At 39.5% G+C, this 23,904-nt stretch overlaps 3 protein-coding genes across 3 annotated transcripts; 1 reads left to right on the forward strand and 2 right to left on the reverse strand.

Moving 5' to 3' along the window:
* On the forward strand, nucleotides 1,034-3,394 carry LOC109716187 (protein DETOXIFICATION 51-like). Its single transcript, XM_020241516.1, is given in 2 exon segments — nucleotides 1,034-2,943; nucleotides 2,946-3,394. Coding segments are annotated over 2 exon segments (1,590 nt in total). The 5' UTR covers nucleotides 1,034-1,535; the 3' UTR covers nucleotides 3,128-3,394.
* Nucleotides 15,022-18,079, reverse strand: LOC109716606 (receptor-like protein kinase HSL1). Its single transcript, XM_020242141.1, has 2 exons — nucleotides 15,472-18,079; nucleotides 15,022-15,377 (listed from the first exon to the last, which is right to left on the reverse strand). The coding sequence occupies exons 1-2, from the start codon at nucleotides 18,077-18,079 to the stop codon at nucleotides 15,022-15,024; spliced, it is 2,964 nt and encodes a 987-aa protein (XP_020097730.1).
* On the reverse strand, nucleotides 19,248-22,790 carry LOC109716426 (receptor-like protein kinase HSL1). Its single transcript, XM_020241865.1, has 2 exons — nucleotides 20,108-22,790; nucleotides 19,248-20,004 (listed from the first exon to the last, which is right to left on the reverse strand). Exons 1-2 carry the CDS (start codon nucleotides 22,734-22,736, stop codon nucleotides 19,553-19,555), a joined length of 3,081 nt encoding a protein of 1,026 aa, XP_020097454.1. The 5' UTR covers nucleotides 22,737-22,790; the 3' UTR covers nucleotides 19,248-19,552.

Genomic DNA, 23,904 nt, shown 5'->3' on the forward strand with positions numbered 1-23,904 from the left:
CTAACAGTTAGAACATTTGGAGAGACATATTTATAATAGCAAAAATATCATTTCACTTATTTTCTCTTAAAAGATGAACATTACCTTAACGATAATATAATAAATCAAAAGGATAAATATAAATATCGCTGAACTTTTGTATGAATAAATATGAAAAATTAAATTTTGTAGGAAAATATATATTTGCTATTTGATATATTTACATGAATCTGTATGAAAGTAACCCATAGGCATTTGTGGAACTAATAAAAGTTAAAATGAATAAAAGTTGCTAAGATATTATTAGTAGAAAGAAATAAAGTGTAAAGGTCTCTTTTCAAATTAACCTGTAACTGAGGGTTGAGGGACTCTGGTAGCATTTTTACCAAACTTACCAGCAATGAATCACGATATAATGGTTGGAGAAACGGTGGCCAAAGTGTTACGGGGTAGGGAAAAACGTACGGTGATTAAAGCACAACTAATGGAATTAATGGTTAGTTAGGTTAGGTTTAAAATTTCTGCTTTTGACATGTGTTCTCATATAAAGTTCCAACAAAAAGAAAAAAGAAAAAAAAAGGAAATTTTGCCACCAACTATAAAGGTCAAATTGTTAAGCAAGAAAGGGAATTAAGGAGTCAGCTAATAGAGATCGGTCACGTTGTGGCCAACTGTTGTGGAGTTTTTTTTTTTTTTTGAAAAAAAAATAATAATCTTTTTCTATTTTGTTTATAAAGTGCCCCACCACTTTGCAAATTAGAATTTTTTTTAAGAAAAATTTATTTGGAGAACATTTATACTTTTATTTCAGAATGGACTATATAATAAAGAATAAAAGGAATATGACAATGGCGGTAAAAAAAAGATATGTTTTGGAGGTTCAAAATTTTTTTCATATATAATAAAGCGTTGTTAAAAGAAGAATAAAATAGCTAAGCTAGCTAGGTAATAAACAGTAGTGAACATCCTTATCAAGTGATTTTTTTTTTTTTTTTTGTTGCTTTATATTTATGGGATGTATGAGAAAGGAATATGAAAATTAGACCTAGGCAGCAAGGCTAGCCTTTTTGCCAATTCAAAAAAAAAAAAGAAGGAAAAGAAAAGAAAAGAAAAGAAAAGAAAGGAAAAAACGGCCGATTAAATTAATACTCGAAATCGCACTTTCCCGCATATATTAATAGCTCCTCCTCACTGGTAACCCCATCCCCTCCTCAAAGTCCTCATTCAAAGGAGCCAAACACACACCACGGAGAGAGAGAGAGGGGGAGGGAGAAAGAGTTTATAGAGAGTTGCAATTAAGGAGAGCTAGAGAAACAGAGAGCTCTCTAAAGCTCCTCTCTCTCTCTCTGTCTCCATCTCTCTCTGTTTTTGCCTCCCTGTAGAAGCAGAGCACCATTCGTGAACCCCGCAAAAGGGCAACATCTCTGAAGCGCGAATCGACGAAACCCAGCAAGCAAAAAGAGTCCACCTTTGCGCCCAATTCGAATACTCCGCCTATTGCAGCAGCAGCAGCTGCTGCTGCTGTGTGCAACAACACGACCTTCCCCGCCGCGTCCATGGCGAACCCGGAGAAAGCCCAACTCCCCTCCAACCTGTACGTGGCCCTGGTCCCCTTCCCCGACGCTGCCCCGCTGAAGCCGCCAAGCTTCCCCACGCTGTCGGAGACGCTGGGGGAGGTGGCGTCCCTGTTCCGGCTCTCGCTCCCCATTGCGGTGACGGCGCTGCTGCTCTACTCGCGCTCCGTGGTGTCGATGGTGTTCCTCGGGACCCTCGGCGAGCTCCCGCTCGCGGCGGGCTCGCTGGCCATCGCCTTCGCGAACATCACGGGCTACTCGGTGCTCTCCGGGCTGGCCCTGGGCATGGAGCCGCTGTGCTCGCAGGCGTTCGGGGCGAACCAGCCCAGGCTCCTGGCCCTCACCCTCCACCGCTCCGTGCTCTTCCTCCTCTGCTCCGCGCTGCCCATCGCCCTGCTCTGGCTCCACACGGCCCAGATCCTCCGCCTGCTGGGGCAGGACCCGGACATCGCCCGCCTCGCCCAGAGCTACCTCCGCTTCTCCCTCCCGGACCTCCTCTCCTTCTCGCTCATCCACCCCGTCCGCATCTACCTCCGCTCCCAGGGGATCACGGCGCCCGTCACCGCCGCCGCCGCCGCCGCCGCCGCGCTCCACGTCCCGGCCAACCTGCTCCTCGTGCGCCGGCTCTCACTCGGCGCCCCCGGGGTCGCCGCCGCCGCCGCCGCCTCCAACCTGGCCCTGCTTCTCTTCCTCCTCTGCTCCCTCCGCCGCGACCCGGCCCTGCAGCGCCGGGGCGGGGGCTGGGGCTGGGGCGAGCGCCTCTCCGGGTGGGGGCCCCTGGCGCGGCTGGCGGGGCCGAGCTGCGTGTCGGTGTGCCTCGAGTGGTGGTGGTACGAGCTGATGATCCTCCTCTGCGGCCTCCTCCCGGACCCCAAGCCCACCGTGGCCGCCATGGGCGTGCTCATCCAGACCACGGCGCTCGTCTACGTCTTCCCCTCCTCGCTCGGCTTCGGCGTGTCCACGCGCGTCGGCAACGAGCTCGGCGCCAACCGCCCCGCGCGCGCGCGCGCCGCCGCCGCCACGGGGCTCGCGTGCGGCTTCGCCGCGGGGCTCGCCGCCATGGCCTTCGCCCTCGCCGTCCGCGCCCGCTGGGCCCGCATGTTCACCGACGACGCCGACATCCTGCGCCTCACGGCCGCCGCGCTCCCCATCGTCGGGCTGTGCGAGCTCGGCAACTGCCCCCAGACCGTGGGCTGCGGCGTCCTCCGCGGCACCGCGCGCCCGGCCCACGCCGCCCAAGTCAACCTCGGCGCCTTCTACCTCGTGGGCGCCCCCGTCGCCGTGGGCCTGGGCTTCGGCCTCGGCGTGGGCTTCTGCGGCCTCTGGATGGGCCTGCTCGCGGCCCAGGTCTGCTGCGCCGGCCTCATGCTCTACGTCGTCTGGACCACCGACCGCAGGCGCGCCGGGCCCAGCTGCTCACGTCCGCGCCCGCCCCCGCCCCCGCCCCCGCCCCGGACGTCGAGAAGGCCGGGGCGATGCTGATTGGCCCGGAGCCCCAGGAGGGAGGAGACAAGGTGAGCTGCTACCAGCCGCTGATCTCGATCAGGACGGTGGTGGAGATCGAGAGAGGATGATGATGATTTGTAATAATGTAATGTAACCTATCTACGACACTCTGCTGCGCTCTTACCGCGTGGAACGATATGAGAGACCAAGAGCGAGAGCGAGATTTTTTTTTTTTTTTATTTTTCTATTTTTTTTTTCTCCTAGCTTGTTTTTAAATTTGATGGGGGATTATTGATGAGGGTGACTTAATTACAAGGAATTATTACTTAATTCACATGGTTTGGGGTTTTCCCTTTTTTTTCTTTTTAATTTGACTCGAGTAATTCAAAAGTTCACTTTTTGAATTTGCTGTACATTTTTATAATAATGCTCGTGAATTTACAGCAAAGACATGTGAGAATGAATGGTTCACTTTCTAATTATTTTCCCCTGAAGTTTTAGTCCTGCAAAATATGCCAAACATATTTTTCGTACTATTATTTCTCGTTAATTAATTAGTAACGTGTTTCATTTATTGTACTTAACAAACGAGGCGGTAAACAAGGTCCATGCAATAATTTTACGTTACACCAAAAGGTGAACATGTATATTCGTTGAAGCCCGAATGCGTAAACTATAATATTTATCACACGTCTCTCGATCCTCACGTTTCCATCCGGTGGAGGTTTTCATATACAGGGCAAAGTTGATTATGAAATGCTTCTTTAATTTGCGCACGACGTTGATTGATTCGCAATCATCCAAACGTTGTTCGGCAAATAAACTACATCATCTTTTGTAGTTCCACGCATGTGTATCTTGCTTCAACACGAGGATTTGCTTTTGTTAGTTCACAACGTTTCGTATGCCACTTCGTGCCAATGAGTGGCATCTACTAATCAATCATGATTAACGTTTGTTCTCATTGCTATTTACTGTTAAATTAAATAAAACAATAATTATTTTTTAAAAACTTAAAACTGTTTTATTGTATATTCAAAACTTCCTCTAATTGGTTTGAGACATTTTGATAGGTAGATTTAATACACGAAATTAAATTAAATTAAATAGCTGGTAGAGCTCGAATTAAAACCTTCTGCTCTGATATTACTTGTAAAATATAAATATCTAAAATTTACAATCTAATCCGTCTTTAATTAGTGAAAAAGCAGATCGAGATGCTTACATCATTATATTGAGCTAAGAAATCATCTATTTGCTGAATTATTTTATTATCGTTGATTTTATGGGTAAGTCATGTCCTGCCGTTTCGACAATATTTCTAGAGAAAGGCTTCTTATGGCTTGCGGAGTATCTCGAATTCAAAATCCTCTCCATCCAATTAAGTTTATATACATCTTCTAGATTTAAAGTAGTTTACATTAAAATTACAAATTTTGTTTTAAAATCAGCAACTTTATATTACCTTCTCAGTACAAACAGACACTCAAAAGCAATTATCTATCATCATACACGTGGCTTGTTTGACTTTTAGGGCATGTTTGTTTTGGTGTAAGTGGAGTGATGAAACTCAAGTTCTATTACTTCCGTTATTTGTTTTGGTGTAAGTGAAAAATATAACGTAACTCAAGTTACGTAAGACCTCCACTTCACCTACTCTCGACTTCCTCTTTTGAAGTGCCGAACTCAACTTCCACCACACTCAACCTCCTCTAAAATATTTATTAAACAGTAAAACCTAAACTCTACTTCCCTTATAATAGATTAGAATTACCTTATTTATAATAAATTAGGATTATCTTTAAATAATAATAAAAAAATTAATTATATAATAAGTTAAATTTTATAGCAGTAAATTTACTATTATGTTTAGAAGATAATGGGATCCACTTATATCAAAACAAACAACGGAACTTACAAAACTAATTTCGCCAGCACCAAGTTACATCAAAACAAACAGAAGAAATAATTGAATTTAACTTTCAGGCTATACGAGTTACGTCAAAACAAACAACCAAAAAATAATTACACTTCAGGGAAACTCAAACACCACTGCACTTGACTTACGTTGGATCTACAGATTCGTCAATCCAAACGGACCCTTATAGTAGAGAAGCTATCCCAAAATTTTGACACGATTATCATGACTCATGACTATATAGAGTCCGCCTATGATACTTGTAAAAGCGCTTATAATTTTTTTATCGTTAAATCTACATTTTTGATCATTTTTATCTATTAAATTATACTATTCAACCAACCACCCACTCAACTCTTAGAAGGCCCACATCATCCTAACTTCACATTCCTTAATCAAAGGGCCGAAAACTTACAAGTACCAATGACTTGGTACTTTTAAAAGTATAGGAGCTCAATTTTGACTATATATATATATATAGAATTAGGCTGGAATACTATTAATAGTAAAACGCTCTTTTTGCTATCAAGTTTTTAATCCTTGGATGAAACATTGTAAGGTCGGGATGATATTAGTCGGTTAGAGTTGAGTGGTCCCCCTAAGNCTCACCAGGGGGATCCCAACTCACCAGGGATAACCCAATATCATAAATTAGGTTACCAATCTTTATTACTTTTCTCAACTAGGTTTCCGATTTTTTGACCATCGTTATTACCCTAAAACGATGATTATCATCGGGTCAGGTTGAGAGAGAGAGCAGAGTAGAGAGAGATATATATATATATCATCTCGATGATATGATAGCCTTCGTATCTCCTAGAGCACGAAGGTTAAAAAACCGAGAATCTAGTCAGGAAAATTAGTAAAGATTATAAACTTAATTATAATAATAGGATGCCCCTGGTGAGTTAAGATCCCCCCTAGCATTAATAAGATTAGTATGTTAAGAACTAGGTTACCAGTTTTTTTAACTTTCATAATTTAAGAAATATAAAAGCGATTGTATATATATATATATATATATATATATATATATCACTCTCTCTCTCTCTCTCTCTCTCTCAGGCCGATCTCAGGCCGATGATATGATAACTATCATGGTTCGGAAACCATGATAACTCAAAAGATGGTAATCTAGATGAGAAACTAGTAAAGGTAGGCAATCTAATATGATAATTTGGTTGGTGGGTGAGTTGAGATCCCCTGGTAATAGTAGGATTGGCGTGTAGGAAAGTAGGTTGTCGATTTTTGAGTTATCATGATGCCCGAACCATGATAACTATCATATCATCGTATTAAGATATATATATATATATATATAACTCTAACCGACTAATATCATCCTGACCCTACAATTTTTCATCCAAGGGTTAAAAACTTGGTAGCAAAAAGAGCGTTTTACTATTAGTAGTATTCCAGCCTAATTCACTATATATATATATTTTATATATATTATATTTTTATGAGTATAGAGTCATTCGTACTCATAAGTTATTTTCGATGATAGAGCTTCTAAATCGACGATCCACTCCGTTAAATATGATTTAGAATATTTAAAACTTTTAAAAAATAAATTTCATAATTTTTCAAAATTATAATAAAGTCCATCAAGCGGGCATAAAATAAACAGTTAAAATCAAACGACGTCCTAAAAATAAATGATCTGATCCTTCAATTTAAGATCTAAGGTATTGATCTTTATCTAGATAATGAATAGAATTTTCTATAAAAAATTCAACCGATTCCGATTCTTTTACACCGTTAACCTAGTAAATATCTCATACCGACCGTTAAAAAATATTAATTTTAAAATCTTTTGATCACAAGGTAAATAACATTAAAAAATTATAAAATTTGATTTCTATATGTTTTAAATACTCTAAATAATATTTACTGGTATGAATCGTCAATTTGAAAGCTTTATTATCGAAAACGATTATACTTATAAAAGTATAGTAGCCAGATTTTATATATATATATATATATATATATATATATATATATATATATATATATATATATATATATATATATAAAACTTTTAGAATCCTATCAAAATCAATTTCAATATCAAGCATGTGTTTACCCATTTGGGTCTCATTATCTCAAGTTTAATCATGTAGTTTATTGTTCTCGTTTCCGGGTCAAATCAATTGAGTAGTTACACAATGAATGCAACACTTCGTGGGATTCCCGGTAGGAAGGGAAACAATCACGTGCACCACCACGCATTTGAATCAATGTACATCACATTCTTATTTTTCTTTTATTTTTTTTCTTAATAATAATCTCTCTCTTTAAGTTATATCAATCGATAACCCCCCTCCTTTTCGTTCCCTAAGTAGACGTTCTAGCTTCCCCTCACATGAACAAACATACAAATTTTCATCACCTTTCCCCCCTCATCTTTCATTTTCACAAAGCTATTACATATTACCTGCACCAGATGTGTCCATATATATCGCGAGCACCGTACCAGATTCAAAATTAAAATCTAATTCAATTAATAAACGTGATTTACGTTATCTATATGGTTAGAAAATATACTATATTAAGTAGTTTTACAATTCAAGAATATAGAAAAAGAAATATCGCTTGATTTACGGTCTTATTTAATTTAACGCATAAATATCTTATTCCGCAAATTTTCTTTGGTTAATTTACTCGAAAACCTCCTGAGTGTGATCAAAAATCTAAAATAGTATATAATATTTAGATTTTAAATTATTTTTTAAAATAAAATAAATTGATTTGTATGCAAGTAAAATATGCTATTCTGCCAAATAGTGGATGCCACGACAGCTTTCAAGTAGTAAAAAAGTTGATTCTTGCCTTTCTATTATCAAAAAAATAAAATAAAATCATCCCGACGTCCAAATACAACCTATAAGAAATTATATAATGCCCAAGATTATAGTTTTTCATATGCATATAGTGCGTCAAATAAGTTTGCAGGTTGTAATTTGAGATCTCTATTGTACAGTTTTAGGAGCGCGATATATGAGATGTACTTACACACTCAGTGTAGACAAATTTTTTTTTTTTTTTTTTCCCCTCTCTCTAACTCTCCTTTTTCTCTCTCTATGGTCCCCCTACTCAACAATTGTGCTTTAAACACTACGTACTATAAATAACACCCAGCTCCCTGGCACCAGACACGCATGATACTACACGATTTGCTGGACCCTTTCCCAACAGTTTTAGTTAACAGGTTACATCAATTTTGGTGAGAGAGGATCAAACCTGATTATTCAGGGAAAGTGATATAAATATAGTTTTAGAACTCATGAAATGAGGTCAAATTTAGCAGGTAAATAATGACCATGTTCAATTATTATTCCTGTTAATATTAAAATTAGCTCTGTATGTTGATAAATACGGTCATGTATACGTATTTCCATATAAAATATGTATATGCGAAGCCTCCGAATTATTGATATTACAGCTCGATCATTGTATTTTTTATCTAAATACTTCGGTTGCGATACATTTACAAATATTTTTCTGTAGTCCTTGGCCAGTTTAAGAATTAAAGTATTCAAGTAAAAAGTAGGACCAAGTTGCATTTTTTAGATAACACAATGATTATCCCATACGCTTCGCCCACTTGTTTAGGCATGATTAATGAGGTGATTTAACTTGTTCTTTAGCTTTAGGTCTCAATCTTTAATAGCTTTGGCCTAATTTCCTGATTTTCGTATAATGACGACCGAAAAAAAGTGAGCCATGCATTATTGCATGTACAACTTGTATATATGAAAGTGATTACATTTATTTTTTAAGCATGCAGTGTCCATGGTTCCCAACGAATTATAAGTGCCATTTTTACAAATAATTAACTTTTAGGTTTGAAGGTAAATATATTAACTATTAAGATGGATTTCATTAAAAAGAAAAAAAAAAAACTACTAAGATGGATAAAATGATAGGGCTAAATTTTGCACTATATATTATTATTCCGACGGTAAGATATCTATACTTAGCTTTGTAACTGTTGAGAAATTTGTTTGGTTGCTGAAAAAATAATATGCAAGCTATATATAAAAGCCTCTTATTTTGTTTGCTATATATGTGCCAAACAAGCGAATATTTGCTTAATTTACAGCGAAATTAGAAATTTATTGTTTGGTCTCTGAGATAATAATATATAAGCCATAATTAAGTAATTGTAATTATTATTATTATTATTATTATTATTGAGAGAGGTGAACATGTGACAGGGGAAGCTGGGACGTCCATTTATGGAAAGCAACGGGGGGGATTTACGCGGAGCACGTGGGGCGATCGATTGAGATGGACGCATGTGATTGCCTCCCCTCCAACCGGATCCCCTGAAAAGGACCCATTTACTCATTTTGGACCCTCCATTATTATTTGATGTTATTTTCGTATTAATTTCGAGGATCCCATCAATGTGAACGTTACTCTTTTAGGTGATGTTTGGTTAAATGTTATTTATTAGCATTTGATTTGATATAAAGTAAAATAGATTTTTAGGCATATATATCTATTTGATTTTTAGGTTAAAAAAAAAAAAACGAGAGAGAGAGAGAGAGAGAGGTGCGAAGTGTGCATCTTGCCCAAATGCATGGAAAAAAGTTGGAAAATTAAAATAAGTGTTTTTTTTTTTTGTGGAAATACTTAAGTCTAGTTTAAACTAGAAGTATTTTACATGGAAACAATTGCTTGAAAATTTTTTTTTTATTTGTCAATCTGAAAACTTTTCTCGTGCCTCATTTACGTGTAACCAAGGTCTTGATGGTTGATACTTAAGGTCCCAAGTTCGAATCCTAATTAATTTATATTTTCAGCTAAATTTATTTCTAAATGAAATAAACGAAACGGTTAGCGTACTATCTATCTCTCAAAAAAAAAAAAGAAAAGGCATTGCACGCCTTAGCATGAATTGACCATTTTAGTTAGCTCTGGATTGCAGTTGAGACATTCAGTGATAATTTATATTAATCCTTTATTAGGTTTCTTGTTACCGTAAAAAAAAACATCGTGCGCCATGTTATTTATTCATATGATAGAGAGGACGCAGCAGAAAATATTTCTACTACTTTGCTAAGCACGGTCTTATTAAGTTGCCAATTAAAACCAAAAAACATGAATGAATATCACCATGAATAACCCTACTTAATTTGTGGAGACAATATTTCCAAAAGATTTAAAGAAATAGTGCCATTATTTAATTGTAGTTACTTAATTTACTGTCCATACACTTTCAACTATCTCTCAATTAAACGCTATAAAAATAATAGTTGAAGCTTGCAACAAGTATATATATATATAGAGAGTTGAGCTGAAATGCTATCGGTAGCAAATTAGCTCCATTGCCACCCATTTGTTTTCGATGATGGAGTCCTTAAATTGACGATCGGCACCGTTAAACATGATCTATACCACTTGAAGTATCAAGAAACCAAATTTCAAATTATTTCGACATCATTAACCTAATGATCAAAGGATTTCAAAATTTATAATTTTAATGGTAGATATGAGGCGTTTTCTTGTTTAACGGTGTAAACCTATCCAAATCAATTGAATTTTGGTTAGAAAATTCTTTAAATTATTTAGAATAAGATCTATACTCTCGATCTTGATTACAAAATTCTTATCATCACTTTTTAGAGTATATTTATTTTCAGCCGTTTATTTTTACGCCCACTTGATGGACAAGAGAACAAATTGAAAAAGAATGAAATTTGATTTCTAGATATTTTATGTGGTATAGATCATATTCAACGATGCCGATCATCGATTTGGAGGCTCCATCATCGAAAACCAATTGGTGACAACGGAGCCCGTTTGCTACCGATAGTATTCTAGCTCAACTATATATATATATATATATATTTTGAACTAATCAACAACAGCATACAAATTAAAAAGGTGGTTTGGATTCATTTATGTTGAATATTGCATCAGCCCTATTAAATGAGCCACTGCATTAAGAGTCACAAATTGGCTACGATGCTTGGCAACTTGTATTAAATTAGGTCCCTGTAATATTTGACAAAATCCAAACTACACTAAATGGTGATGACGTGCATTTAACTGTCTCACTTAATATTCATTTTTTTTAAAAAAAACTATATATCTCATTCGAGAGAATGCAAATGCAATCCACAAATTTGAACTTAATTACTACACGTTGTAATCACGAATGAGTATTAAATATATAATAAACTCCAAACTATATATATTTTTGTTAAGAACAAAGACAAATATAAGTTAATGTTAATATAATATCAGATTTATTCTAAGTGTGTACAACTAGCTAGCTAGATATACATATACCACTAATTAATAAATTACTAATTAATAAATTAATGATTCATCAAAAGCTCTACTTAACCTACAATACGAAGCCTGTAAAAGTTACGCTTGTATGTATAGTACTATTTCGTGTGGCAAATGGCCAAACTTCAACTTGTTTTATTATTATTATTATTACTATTATTATTATCATCTTACATCTTTTTTTTTTGTCAAATTGATAAATTCAACCCTAAATCACTTTCATGGTCCTTTCATCAATCACTTAGGAAGTGTCTTTCATTTTATATTCAACATCTTTTTCTAAACTCGATCAGTTTATTAAGTGAATCATACCTTAGAGAAATTAAATAAGCTAGCTTTGCCCTTTGAAACTATGGAGAATATTTTCTTTTTTCACCTTTTTTTACTGATCAGTACATGCACTAGATTACTTAATTGGGTTCTCCACCAGTCGTACGCCAAAGTGTATTACGAATCCTATGGCTTTGCTTTATCTAAATTAACCAACATAATTTTATTGGTAAAGCTCTATTGATAGGTCGTTAATTAGTGGTACATAGGACCTATTTTAATTTGATCTATGACATGCTTCAGCAGACACATTTATGGTCCAATACATTGAATTCAAGCTATATATATATAATTACTTGATCAAATGTGCGACCTGGGGTCCCATAAAATTTTCTAATGGAAATATCTTCGATCGATCGCCTCTCTATAGGTTGCTAGGGTGGGCATATGGCTCCCATTCTTGCATGTTGGAGAGACACAAAGTAAGACATATTCATGCATCCCTCACCATTATGCTCCTCGATCACATGGTTGGCAAAAGTGTTATCCTTTCCTTTCAACTAAGATATCATTATTTTGCAGTGTGAGAGCACTCATTGGTTTCATGATGCATGATCAATATTTTGGGGTATTCCTCAACCATGCATGATGATGGCCTATAATTAAGCTCCATTCATGATGATAACCATAAAAAAGCAATGTATGTCTCTATCACTTTCCTCACTCTATGGGCATGTTTGGGGCTGGGTATGGAATGAAGGACAAGAGAGGTGGGCATAGCATTGAGTTTGCCAACCCAAGGTGCAGCATAAGAGCAAACACTATCTCAATCATATAGGAACTGGGGTGTCCTTACATGTGATTGGTGAAATGTATAGCTAAGGATGAGCTCATTTAATTTGAATAAAAATAGATATAGCTAAGGAGGAGAAGCAACTTACTAGCTCAACTTGGCATATGTACATCTCTATTTCATGACTCTAGCTAGCTACCTACTCCTTTGGGTTTGAATCATGGTCCACTTTTGTTCCCCCCCAGAAAAAAAAAGAAAAAAGTAAGCCACTATTGGCAAAGCCTTACTCTTTGTAATAGGTATTCTATGTTATGCTTATAGAGGCTTAATTATGAGATAATAAAAATTTAATTATTACAAGGACAATGTGAAGTATCTCCCAAAAGAAAAAAAGAAATTGTTTATGAAATTTTCTATAATTTGGAATGAGAAACAACTTAGGTCCTCCACAATATTGCAACAAATTAAAGATATTATAATGTTTTTAAAATGGGTTCATAAATTAATCATAAGTCATTATATTAGACACCAATATATAATAATATATAAATATAATATTATAAGGCATCACCGGCCGTCCCTAGAGCAAGTGACAAAGGGCTTGGTGGTTGGTACCCGAGACCCAAGTTGGAATCCTAGTTGATTTACATTTCCAGCTAAGTTTATTTCTAGATGAAATAAACAAAGCAGGTACCATGCTAATTGCTACCTATCTCTCAATATATATATATATATATATATATATATATATATATATTAAGGCATCAGCAAGCGCGACACTGTTCACTTATAAATATTGGATTTGATTGTTATTATTCATATATAATAAATGGATGGAATAACTACTACTGAAAATGACTTTTCGACAAATATGGTTGGCGCAAGAGATCGGAAGGAGAGAGGTCGAGGCTATAGCAAGTACAAAGCAGTAAACTAACTAGAACAAAGTACACAAGGAACAAAATCTAATATACAACGTGCATGCCATGCACATAAAAAAAAAAAAAGGACAAAAAAAGCAAAAAGGGTGTAGTAAGTACCCAACATTTTAGGGGCAAGGTTAAAGCTTGCATCATGCGTGAACATGGTGAACTTAACAACCGACATATACACAATTCATGATCAGTCCTCGGAACTTGGATCGTACGTACTAGCCAATGCAATTATAAGCTAATAAAACTTTATATGCCTAGATCAAATAAAAGCGAGATTAAGATAAAGCCCAGTTGCCAAAAGAAAAAAAGCATTGAAACCGTACAAGTTTCATAAAATAATCAGATCGATTCATGTGGATATCATGGAACCCACCGTAAATCCTTACTACGTTTTGTGGAATAAAATTTGGTGAATTATGCTACGCATGCATCACTGCTTATTATTGTGTATGTGATATTGTTGATGAGTTAACACCTTTCCGAATTATCTGCAAAATCTGTATTTATAGGTTTTAGTTTTGCTTTGGTTGTAATCTTGTTTGGCATTTGATTTATTTATGTCTTGAATCAAATACCAAATACCAAGTTCACTGGGTAAAAAAGGAAAAGCAAAAAAAAAAAAGAAAAAGAAAAAGAAAAGAGCAACACAAAGATATGGGCCCTGGCCCAGTTAACAACCGAAGGTTTGTCCATGGGTAGTGTCTTAGCCCAGTTATAACCACAAAGTTATGGGTCTTTTACACTTTGGGTCCAAAGCCATGTAAATGATGGCCCATTAATAGCAGATGTAATATCATGGGTCGGTTCATCTTACCAATTTGTTTCTCTTATAGTCGGCAAGTGCCGGTGCTTCGCCGCCGAATTCTCCTTGCAGCGACGTAAACCGCAAAACGAATGCTGTATGTCTAGGGTTTCCCCATCGCACTTTCCCCTTTCCTTTCTCCACTGGCTCACTGCGAAGATGTATAGATCAAAACAAAGGTATTATTGTTTAATTTTTCTTTTATTAATTCATATATCGCCGTTAAATTCGTGAATTATTAGTAATTTTTTTGTTTTCGATCATCTTAATCCTCCAAATTCGCATGGCCTTTAGATAATTTAAGCTACATAGGTGTTGTTTTTCGCACTAGCTAGTCTCTGATAAGTCTGTTTCTCCTATTATACATAATGTTATGATTTAGCAAAAAGTTTAATAGGAATAACTATTTTATTCCTATTAAACTTTCTCATTTGATCTCCGCATAATTATATGCGTAAGAACAACGATGAAAGAGTAGGAAATGTTCTTTACCAGTTGCAGTTGCCTCTGTAACCATTTGCTTTGTTCTCTTTTTTTTTCTTTTTTTTTTTTTTTTGAGAGATAGATAGTATGCTACACGTTACGCTTATTTTATCTAAAAATAAATTTAACTGAAAATGTGAATCAATTAGAATTCGAACTTAAGATCTCGGATATCAACAATCAAGTCATTTCCCACTTGCGCTAGGGACGGTCGATTTCTCTTAAATTGTTGAAACTAGTGTTTTTAACAGCTCGACCGCCACATCAGCGACCGTGGACAACGGCTCTGGAATTGAAATGCTTCGTTTTACTCTTCAATGTCAGGAGAACGAGAGGTATGGAAAATTTTTGATAAAATTACAGTTCAAGGCGACGGTAAATCTCTTCCTATCTTTCATCCTTCTGCTAAGGATTGTTTGCAAGCTAAGCCTGAGCTTACTAACAATTTGTTTGGTATTTATCCGAATCAAGTTGCATTTTCTAAGGACATATAGTAGTTGAATGGGGAGTTTTTATCATGCTATTTCTAACTCATTGTTCGCCGTGATGCTAGTCCGATGTCGCCGATCACACCAGGTTAGAACTTGCAACACTTCCTTCATTGATGGTCTAGACGAGGGCGATGGTCCGGTGCACATTAGACCTAATTTGAGCACCACCTCCACCGTATACAAGTAGGCGGGAACTTGAACCACCTCGTCGATCACATAAATCAGCCCACCATCCTCTTGAAACTGTTGCCATGCCCATTTGGCCAAACCTCCGTGCTCGCCCATATCGTTTGCTCGTCGTCCCGTGGTCAGCTCCAGAAGAACCACCCCGAAACTAAATACGTCCACCTTCTCATTGATCTTTCGCAAATATCCACATTCTGCGACCAAATAAGAAATCAATTAGGATAACTTTTCTCTTTGGGGGAAAAAAAAAACTTCTCTGTAATGTGATCCTACACCATGAGATCTCACCCGGAGCCATGTATCCAAAGGAGCCTGCTACGGCTGATACAGATTCTGGCTCTCCAGTCTTGACCAACATACGAGCTAGGCCAAAGTCGGCTATCTTAGGTCTAAATTCGGAGTCAAGTAGTATGTTGCTGGACTTGATATCTCGGTGTACAATCGGTGGCGAGCAACCATGGTGCATGTAGCATAGTCCTCGCGCAGCTCCAATCGCAATGTTCAACCTCCTAGACCAATCCAACGGCGAAGACCCACTAACCATCATTTCCTGCCCATGCAGCCACCTGTGCAGACTCTCGTTCTCCATGTATTCATAGACGAGCAGCTTTGAGCCGGAACTCGAGATGCAGCAAAGCAGCTTCACGATGTTGGCATGCCGAACAGAGCCTAAGATCTCAACTTCTGCCTGGAACTCCTTTTCCAGCTGCGCGTCAAGCTTCCTACTATTCCATATCTTTTTGACGGCTACAATCTCCTCAACTTGGTTCCCGAGGCTGATGCGATACACCTTCCCGGACCCACCGCTTCCTATTATGTTGTCCTCCGTGAGGCCACGCGCAATTTCTTGCTCTGTAAAATCTATTGCATAAAAGGTTGTGAGCTTTGGTGCTCCCAACTCACTATCGGTGATCTTTTCTCGCTGGCGGTATTCTTTCACCTTTTGGATGGTGAATGCCGCTATGCTCAACAATGCAAAACCTCCGAGGAACACAGACAAGATGATTAGTCTTCTTAAGAGCTTATCTGAGCCATCCATTGTATCTTTACAGTGGTGAAGAACAGCTGCAAAGTTGGGAGAGGAGCATAGGCCTGGATTGGAGAGGAAGCTTCTTTCGTACTCATGATTCTGCAACCACATTGGGATCTCGCCAGAGAGTTGGTTCACGGAGAGGTTGAGGAACGTGAAAGCAATATTACCTAACTGCTGTGGGATCGTGCCTGACAGCTGATTCTTCGACAGGTCAAGTGTTGTGAGAGAAGGAAGCGATACAATAGAGGATGGTATCTCGCCTATAAGCTGGTTACTGCTGAGATTCAGCACAGTCAAAAACTTCAATGATGATATTTCCGAAGGGATTGTGCCGGAAATCTGATTCTCGTCTAGTAGCATTATTTCGAGTAGCGAATTTCTGGCATATTTATTCGGAATCTTCCCCGACAACGAGTTGTTAGATGCCTTAAAGATCACTAAATTACTTGGTAATAATGGAATGCTGCCGTAGAATCTGTTGTTCTGGATTTCTATATTGAGAAGATTTTGTGGGAGTTTGCCTGGAAGAGTGCCGGAGAAGGCATTATCGTAGAGCGTAACAGAGGTCAGGTTAACTGCAGACCATGTGGTAGTCGGGAATGCACCGGAGAAGTCGTTTCTGTCCAATTGGACAGATTCCAGCGTATAACAGTTTGCGAGGGATGCTGGTATTAGGCCACTGAAGTTGTTCTGAGACACCACCAATGCGGTCAGTGCCTTGTGCGAGCACAGACCCTCTGGTAACTTTCCAACGTGTTTATTGCTGCTGACATCGAGATAAGTCAGAGTCGAATGCTTCCCTAACTCAGGTGGTAGCACCCCTGTAAGGCTGTTGTTCCTGAGCCAAACAATCTCTAGCATCGGGAGCAATCCGATGCTCGACGGTATGTCGCCGGATAATTGATTGTTGTACAAGAAGAGGAGTGAGAGATTCCTTAGCTTGCCAAGATCCTCCGGCATGGATCCGGTCAGTAAGTTCATCGAAACATCAATCTCCTCCAACCGCAATGCTCCAATAGTCCCATTGATCTCACAGCAGAGCTTGTTAGCATATAGATAGAGATTCCTCAGCTTCTCCAGCTTCCAAACCCAACCTGGTATCCTCCCCGTCACAGAATTCATCGACAAATCAAACAACTCTAGTTCTGTCAGATTCGCCAAATTTTCGGGGATCTTCCCCACAACACTAGCTTGACTCATCCATAGAAACTTCAGCGACGTCATGTTGCCGAATTCAGGAGGGATCCTCGCTGCAGCGAAAGGGTTGTAAGCCAAAGTTAGATACTCCACTTTAGAAAGATTGCCAAGCTCGGCGGGGTACGAGCCGTCAAAGAGATTGTTGTCGAGCTGCAGGTTCTTAATTGCGGGGAGCTGGCCAATGGAGCTCGGGATGTGGCCCGTGAAGTTGTTCCCCGAGAGGCCGAGGTATGCGAGTCTCGGCGATAAGAGGTTGATATCTGCGGGGAGTTTGCCAACGAACAGGTTCTCGGAGAGTTCCAAGAACTGCAACTTGGAGCAATTGTAGAGAACAGTAGGAAAAACACCAGGAAGATTGTTGTAATACAGGTCAAGACGGGTGAGGTTCTGGAGGTCACAAATGGCGGCGGGGATCGGCTTGTTGAGATTTTGGCGCCGGAGAGAGATCTCTGCGACGAAGCCATTGGTGCAAACGATTCCGATCCAGCTGCAGTAATCGGAGGTGGTTGAGTTCCATGAGGAAAGAGCTTGTGGGTTGCCCCAGTCACTCCTGAGACGAAGTAGTGTTTGCTTCTCCTCTTGTTTGGTTACTGTTTGGGAGTTGGAGATTGCCGGTAATAATAGCGTCATGAAGAGGAAGGGAGCCAAAAAGGAAGAAGAGACCATTTGGAGTTTCTCTTTACTAAGATGATGATGGAAAATGGTGGGAATGGAATTGTTTGATCAAAATTAAGGTTGCCGTGATGCGCTAAATGACTCATTAGCATTTTAGAACCAAACGACCCGGAGACGATCATATTACCAACAAAAAAAAATTGACGCGTAATTACACGTTCACTTTTCCCATGGATTACACGTTCAATTTTGTTCCCATGGATATTTTTGCATCCACGGACACTTTTAAGCATAAGTGATAAAAAATTTAATAGTTAGTATTCGAAATATAAATTTCAAATTTAGTTATTTTATATTTTTAGATAAATTTTTTTTTAAATAAAATGAATGAAATTGGTAGCATATTATTATTTTTTCCTTAACAAAATATATATACATATTGTGCATATTATCTAACTGAGTCAAGAAAGTAAACTGGGCCGATCCAAATTTAAGTTATATATATATATATATATATATATATATTAAGCATAGGATAAACTTTAAATACCACTTATGTGATTTTGTACTTTCTCATTTTAATATTCTATATTATTCTCTCCACTAATTTATTTCGTTAAATTATATATAAAACTTCATATACCCAACTAAGTTTATCAAATATTTATTTTAGTACCTTTTAGTTTTAATTTTGTCACTGATTTAACAAAATAAATTAGTGGAGAGAATAATAAAAAAATAAAAATAAAACCACGGGGTACTAACTTGATATACTTTATACCACATGATACTAAAATAAAAAAATACGAAACCACGCTGATAGTATTTGAAGTTTTTCCATAAGCATAAGGTGAAGTTAGAATATTTCTACAAATGGACAGTTCTTTACTTTCATATCGATTCTATAAATAATTTTTTAATATAAGTTGCCTGGTATCTATAAAGAACTCGTCTTAAAGGCCCAGTATTTCGTCCTATGACGGAAAGTTAGGTTGAACCGAGTCACAATCAAGACTCGTGAATATTGTGTCCTTACGGTTTAAGTGAACTGATTAGATCTTTTAACATCTCAAGTTTTTAAAATTAATAGTTTGCACCAATAATTCTACACAAACTCTCTTTATTTTTTGTTGTTGTTGTTTTTTAATTTTTTACTTTCTTTTAGCAAAGTAATATTCAGCTGATACCACGTGGATCATAAAAAGGTGTGAAAAGTGAGTATAATAATAGCTTATTCTCAATCTTATGATCTTCATCAAAATTAAACTTCATTTACAAGGAGATTAGCCAAGCGGCGATCCCATTGGTTGGACCTTTATTTATATCTTCTATTACTTAAATTAGCTATATATACAGCGTATTAGTAGACCTTACAGCAATCCATTAGCAGCTAGCGTTGATCCAACACAGCTATTTCTAGCTATTAATCCTTACCTACTACAGTTGTGGCACGCTCCATTCCAAAGCTTGAGTCTAGGTTAGTGTGTGAGTTGTGCTTGTTCACTGCACTACGATATGTTACATTTATGCTCGCACAACATGCGCATAGATGTCCTCTCTCTCGTCTTCTCCGGTATCCGACAAGCTTTTCCGCCGACTCCCCATTTTGATTTGTAGAAAGGGAGCCGCGTCATACTCGCCGCGGAGCATGTTCCGATCTCCGTTTGTGCGGTCGCACTGCATTAGCTGTTTCAACACTTCCTTCATCGACGGCCTATATGATGGATTTGTTGCGGTGCACATGAGACCGATTTTGAGTACCTCGTCCACCTCGTCCAAGTACGCGGGGTCCCGGATGTCCTCGTCGATCACATCGATCAGCCTACCGCCCTCTGCACAATGCCGCCATACCCATTGCGCCAAGTTCTCGTCCTCGCCCCCTTCGTTCGCTTGCCGCCCCGTCGTCAGCTCCAGAAGAACCACTCCGAAGCTGAACACATCCATCTTCTCATTGATCTTCCTAGCGTATGCACACTCTGCAACCAAATCAAATCACCAATTACTAACATTTCACTATTATTAAGTTGTACCTTTGCCAATTACTGGCTCATAATTACGTTTCCCAGTAATTCATTTTACCTGGAGCCATGTACCCAAAAGAGCCCTCTATGCCTGAAACAGATTCGGGTTCCCCGGCCTTGACCAGCATTCGGGCTAGCCCGAAGTCGGCGATCTTAGCTTTGAACTCCGAGTCGAGAAGTATGTTACTGGACTTGACGTCTCGGTGCACGATCGGCGCGGAGCAATTGTGGTGCATGTAGCACAACCCCTGGGCCGCTCCGATCGCGATATCCAGCCTCATCGGCCAATCCAATGGCACAGATGCGCCTGCCTGCCCGTGGAGCCACATGTCTAAGCTCTTGTTTTCCATGTACTCGTAGACCAGCAACTTGGAGTCCGAACTCGAGATACAGCAAAATAGCTTAACAATGTTGTTGTGCCGGATAGAGCTCAGAATCTGGACTTCTGCTTGGAACTGCTTCTCCAGCTTCGCGCCAAACTTCCGGCTGTTCCATATCTTTTTCACGGCCACCGTATTTTCGGGACCGAGCTCGATGCGGTACACCTTTCCAGAGCCGCCCCTGCCGATCAGGCGATCTTCAGTGAGCCTGCGGATGATACTCTCCTCCGTGAAATCGAGATGGTGGAAAGAGGTGAGCTTCCACGCGGCGAGATCAGGTCCCTCCTTTTCCCTCTTGAGGTACTCTCTTACCATTAAGGTGCCGACGACCGCCGTCCCCAAAATCAAAAGCCCACCGAGAAGCATGATCACGATGAACAGACTCCTCCCGAGCTTCGTAAGGCCGCCTGATCTATTGCCGCAGGCGCGGAGATTCGTGATGATGTTAAGTGAGGAGCAAAGCCCGGGATTCGAGAGGAAGCTTCTGTCATACGCTTGGTTCAGTAACGACACCGGAATTGGGCCGGAGAGTTCGTTGCAGGAGACGTTGAGAAAATTGAGCTTAAGATTACCGAGCTGCGGCGGGACCGGTCCCGAGAGCTCGTTGTCCGAGAGATCAAGTGACGTAAGCACGGGGAGCGATCCGAATGAGCCCGGGATCTCGCCGGTGAGCCGGTTGCTGCTGAGATTGAGCTGGGTGAGGCCCGTCAATGCCGATATCCCTGACGGGATCGAGCCGGAAATCCGGTTGCCGTCGAGAAACAGCACATTGAGCTGCGAAATTCCAGCTAGATTACTCGGGATCTCGCCCGAGAATAAGTTGTTCGACGCCAGGAATACCTGCAACCGGCCAGCCGATGAAGGGATGGTGCCGTAGAATCTGTTGTTCTGGATCTCCAACCGGGTGAGATTCCACGGGAGCGGGTCCGGAATGGTGCCCGAGAAGGCGTTGTCATGGATCATCACCGTCGTAAGATTCTCCGCCTTCCAAATTGTATTCGGGAACTCGCCGGAGAACTTGTTTCCATAAAATTGGATGTTATCTAGCGTGTAACAGTTCGCGAGCGAGTCCGGTACCCCGCCGGACAAGTTGTTGTTGAACACAACGACCGACCTGAGCGCCCCCCGTGAGCAGAGGCCCTCCGGGAGCTTCCTGGAGAGCCCGTTGTTGGCCACTTCAAGATTTTGCAGCTCGGAGTGCTTCCCCAATTCCGGCGGGAGCGCCCCGGACAGACTATTGTTGAAGAGCCGGAGGTCGCGGAGCTGCGGGAGCAACCCGACGCTCGCGGGAATTTCCCCGGAGAGTCTATTGTAGTACATGAAGAGCACTGTGAGGTTCGTCAGCTTACCCAGATCGGCCGGCATCGGCCCGGTCAATAGGTTCATCGAGACGTCGATCTCGACCAGACTCAGCGCACTGATCGTCCGGTTTATCCCGCCGGAGAACAAATTCGCATACAAGTAGAAGTTCGTCAGCTTCGGCAGCGTCCAAATCCAATCTGGTATCGTCCCGTTCATCGAATTCCAACCCAGATCAAAATACTCGATCTCCGTGAGCTTCTGGAACGTGTCCGGGATCTCTCCGACGGCGCCAATCTGGGTCATCCACAGAGACTTGAGCTTTGTTAAGCTCCCGAATTCGGGCGGAATCGGCGCGGGGGCGAAAGGGTTGTATGCCAACGAGAGATATCGCAAATCGTACAGATTCGCGATCTCCACAGGGTAGGAGCCGTTGAGGAGGTTGGAGTGCAGGAATAGCGTCTGCAGCGCCGGGAGCCGCCCGATGGATCGTGGGACGTCGCCGGAGAAGTTGTTGCCGAAGAGGCTGAGGTACGTGAGCTTGGGCGATAGCCGATGGATATCGGCGGGGAGTTGGCCGACGAATAGGTTTTGCGCGAGCTCCAGGTGCTCCAAGTTGCTGCATTTGTAGAGAACGGTGGGGAACTCGCCGGGGAGGTAGTTGAAGTAGAGGTCGATGAAGGAGAGGTTCGGGAGGTCGCAGATGGAGGAGGGGATGGGTCTGGTGAGGTTGTGGAGGCGGAGGGAGATTGCGGTGACGGAGGTGTTGGTGCAGGTGATCCCTTCCCAGTTACAGGGATCGGCGGAAGTGGAGTTCCAAGTGGAAAGGGATGGGGGGTTGCCCCAATCGGATTTTAGGAGGAGGAGGGTTTGCTTCTCTTGTTCTTCTTGTTGTTGTTGTTGTGGGGTTAGGGTTTGGGAGGTGGAGTGAGGGAGTGAGGTGGAGGCGAGGAGGAGCAGCAGAGGGAGTACGAGGAGGAGAAGATGTCGAGAGGGAGAAGTTGCCATTAGTGGCTGGCTTAATTAGTTGTGAGAGGTTGCTGAGTTGGAGGAAACTGGAGTGGTGGGATGGTTTTTTATAGGTATATGGTGCCGCTTCCTACACTTCTGTGCTGTGATTGGAGAGTATTTTCCAGCATGATTAGTTCACTTCTTCTTGTTTGGTTCGCGTATACTTATTTCAAAAATATATATAAGTTTATATTTGAATAAAAATTAGATTGTTTTTAAAAATAAAAAAAAATAATGTTTAAACAAATAAGATGGAATAAAAAGAATAATAAGTAATTATAAATAAAAAATAACAATATTACCCTCTCATTATATTTGAATTTGAATATTTTAATTTTATATTTTTATATTTTTATATTTAAAATTTTATCTTTTAAATTTTAAAATTTGAAATTAAATTTTCAATTTTCAAATTACAAATTTTAAATTTTAACTTTTAAATTTTAAATTTCAAAATTAAAATTTAAGATTAAATTTAAATTTGAAAATATAATATTTTAAATTTTAAATTTAAAAAATTTAAAATATCAAATTTAAAATTTAAAAATTTAGAACATAAAATTATAAACTTTAATTTTGAGATTACAAATTATAAATTTTAAAAATAAAAATAGGGGCGAGAACATCTATTCGGAACCGTTGTTTCCACCCTTAACGGGTTATCTAAAAATAATCATTTAATATTAATTAGATTAATTAATAATTTAAATATATTAACTAGATTAATTAATAATTTAAAATTATTAATTAGAGTTTAATTAATTTTGTTCTCGATTGTTCCAGGAATAAGGTTGGAACAATAATTCCAGACTTATACCGAATTATATTAACTTATTTCAGATATCCGGAAACTATTATTTTTGGATAGGAAAAATTATGTTTAAGTATAAAGGGGATAAGGGGTTATCCCCCTATCTGAACCAAACGGGATGGAATTCGGATATGATTGTACATAGAAATAAATTATATAATGTTCTATATATGGTGATAATTTTTTGGAGATAAAATTATATTGTGTGATTGAAAGGCTGAAGTTTTTTTTTATTTTTTTGAAAGATTTTAGAATTTATAAGTTGTTATGATAATATGTTATTTCAAAAAAATAATTAGAAGACTAACGATTATTTTATTCGGAGCATTTGGTCACACTCCTAACTTTCAATCA

This window comes from Ananas comosus, linkage group 10, assembly GCF_001540865.1.
Source record: "Ananas comosus cultivar F153 linkage group 10, ASM154086v1, whole genome shotgun sequence".
In the NCBI taxonomy this organism is placed as follows: Eukaryota; Viridiplantae; Streptophyta; class Magnoliopsida; order Poales; family Bromeliaceae; genus Ananas; species Ananas comosus.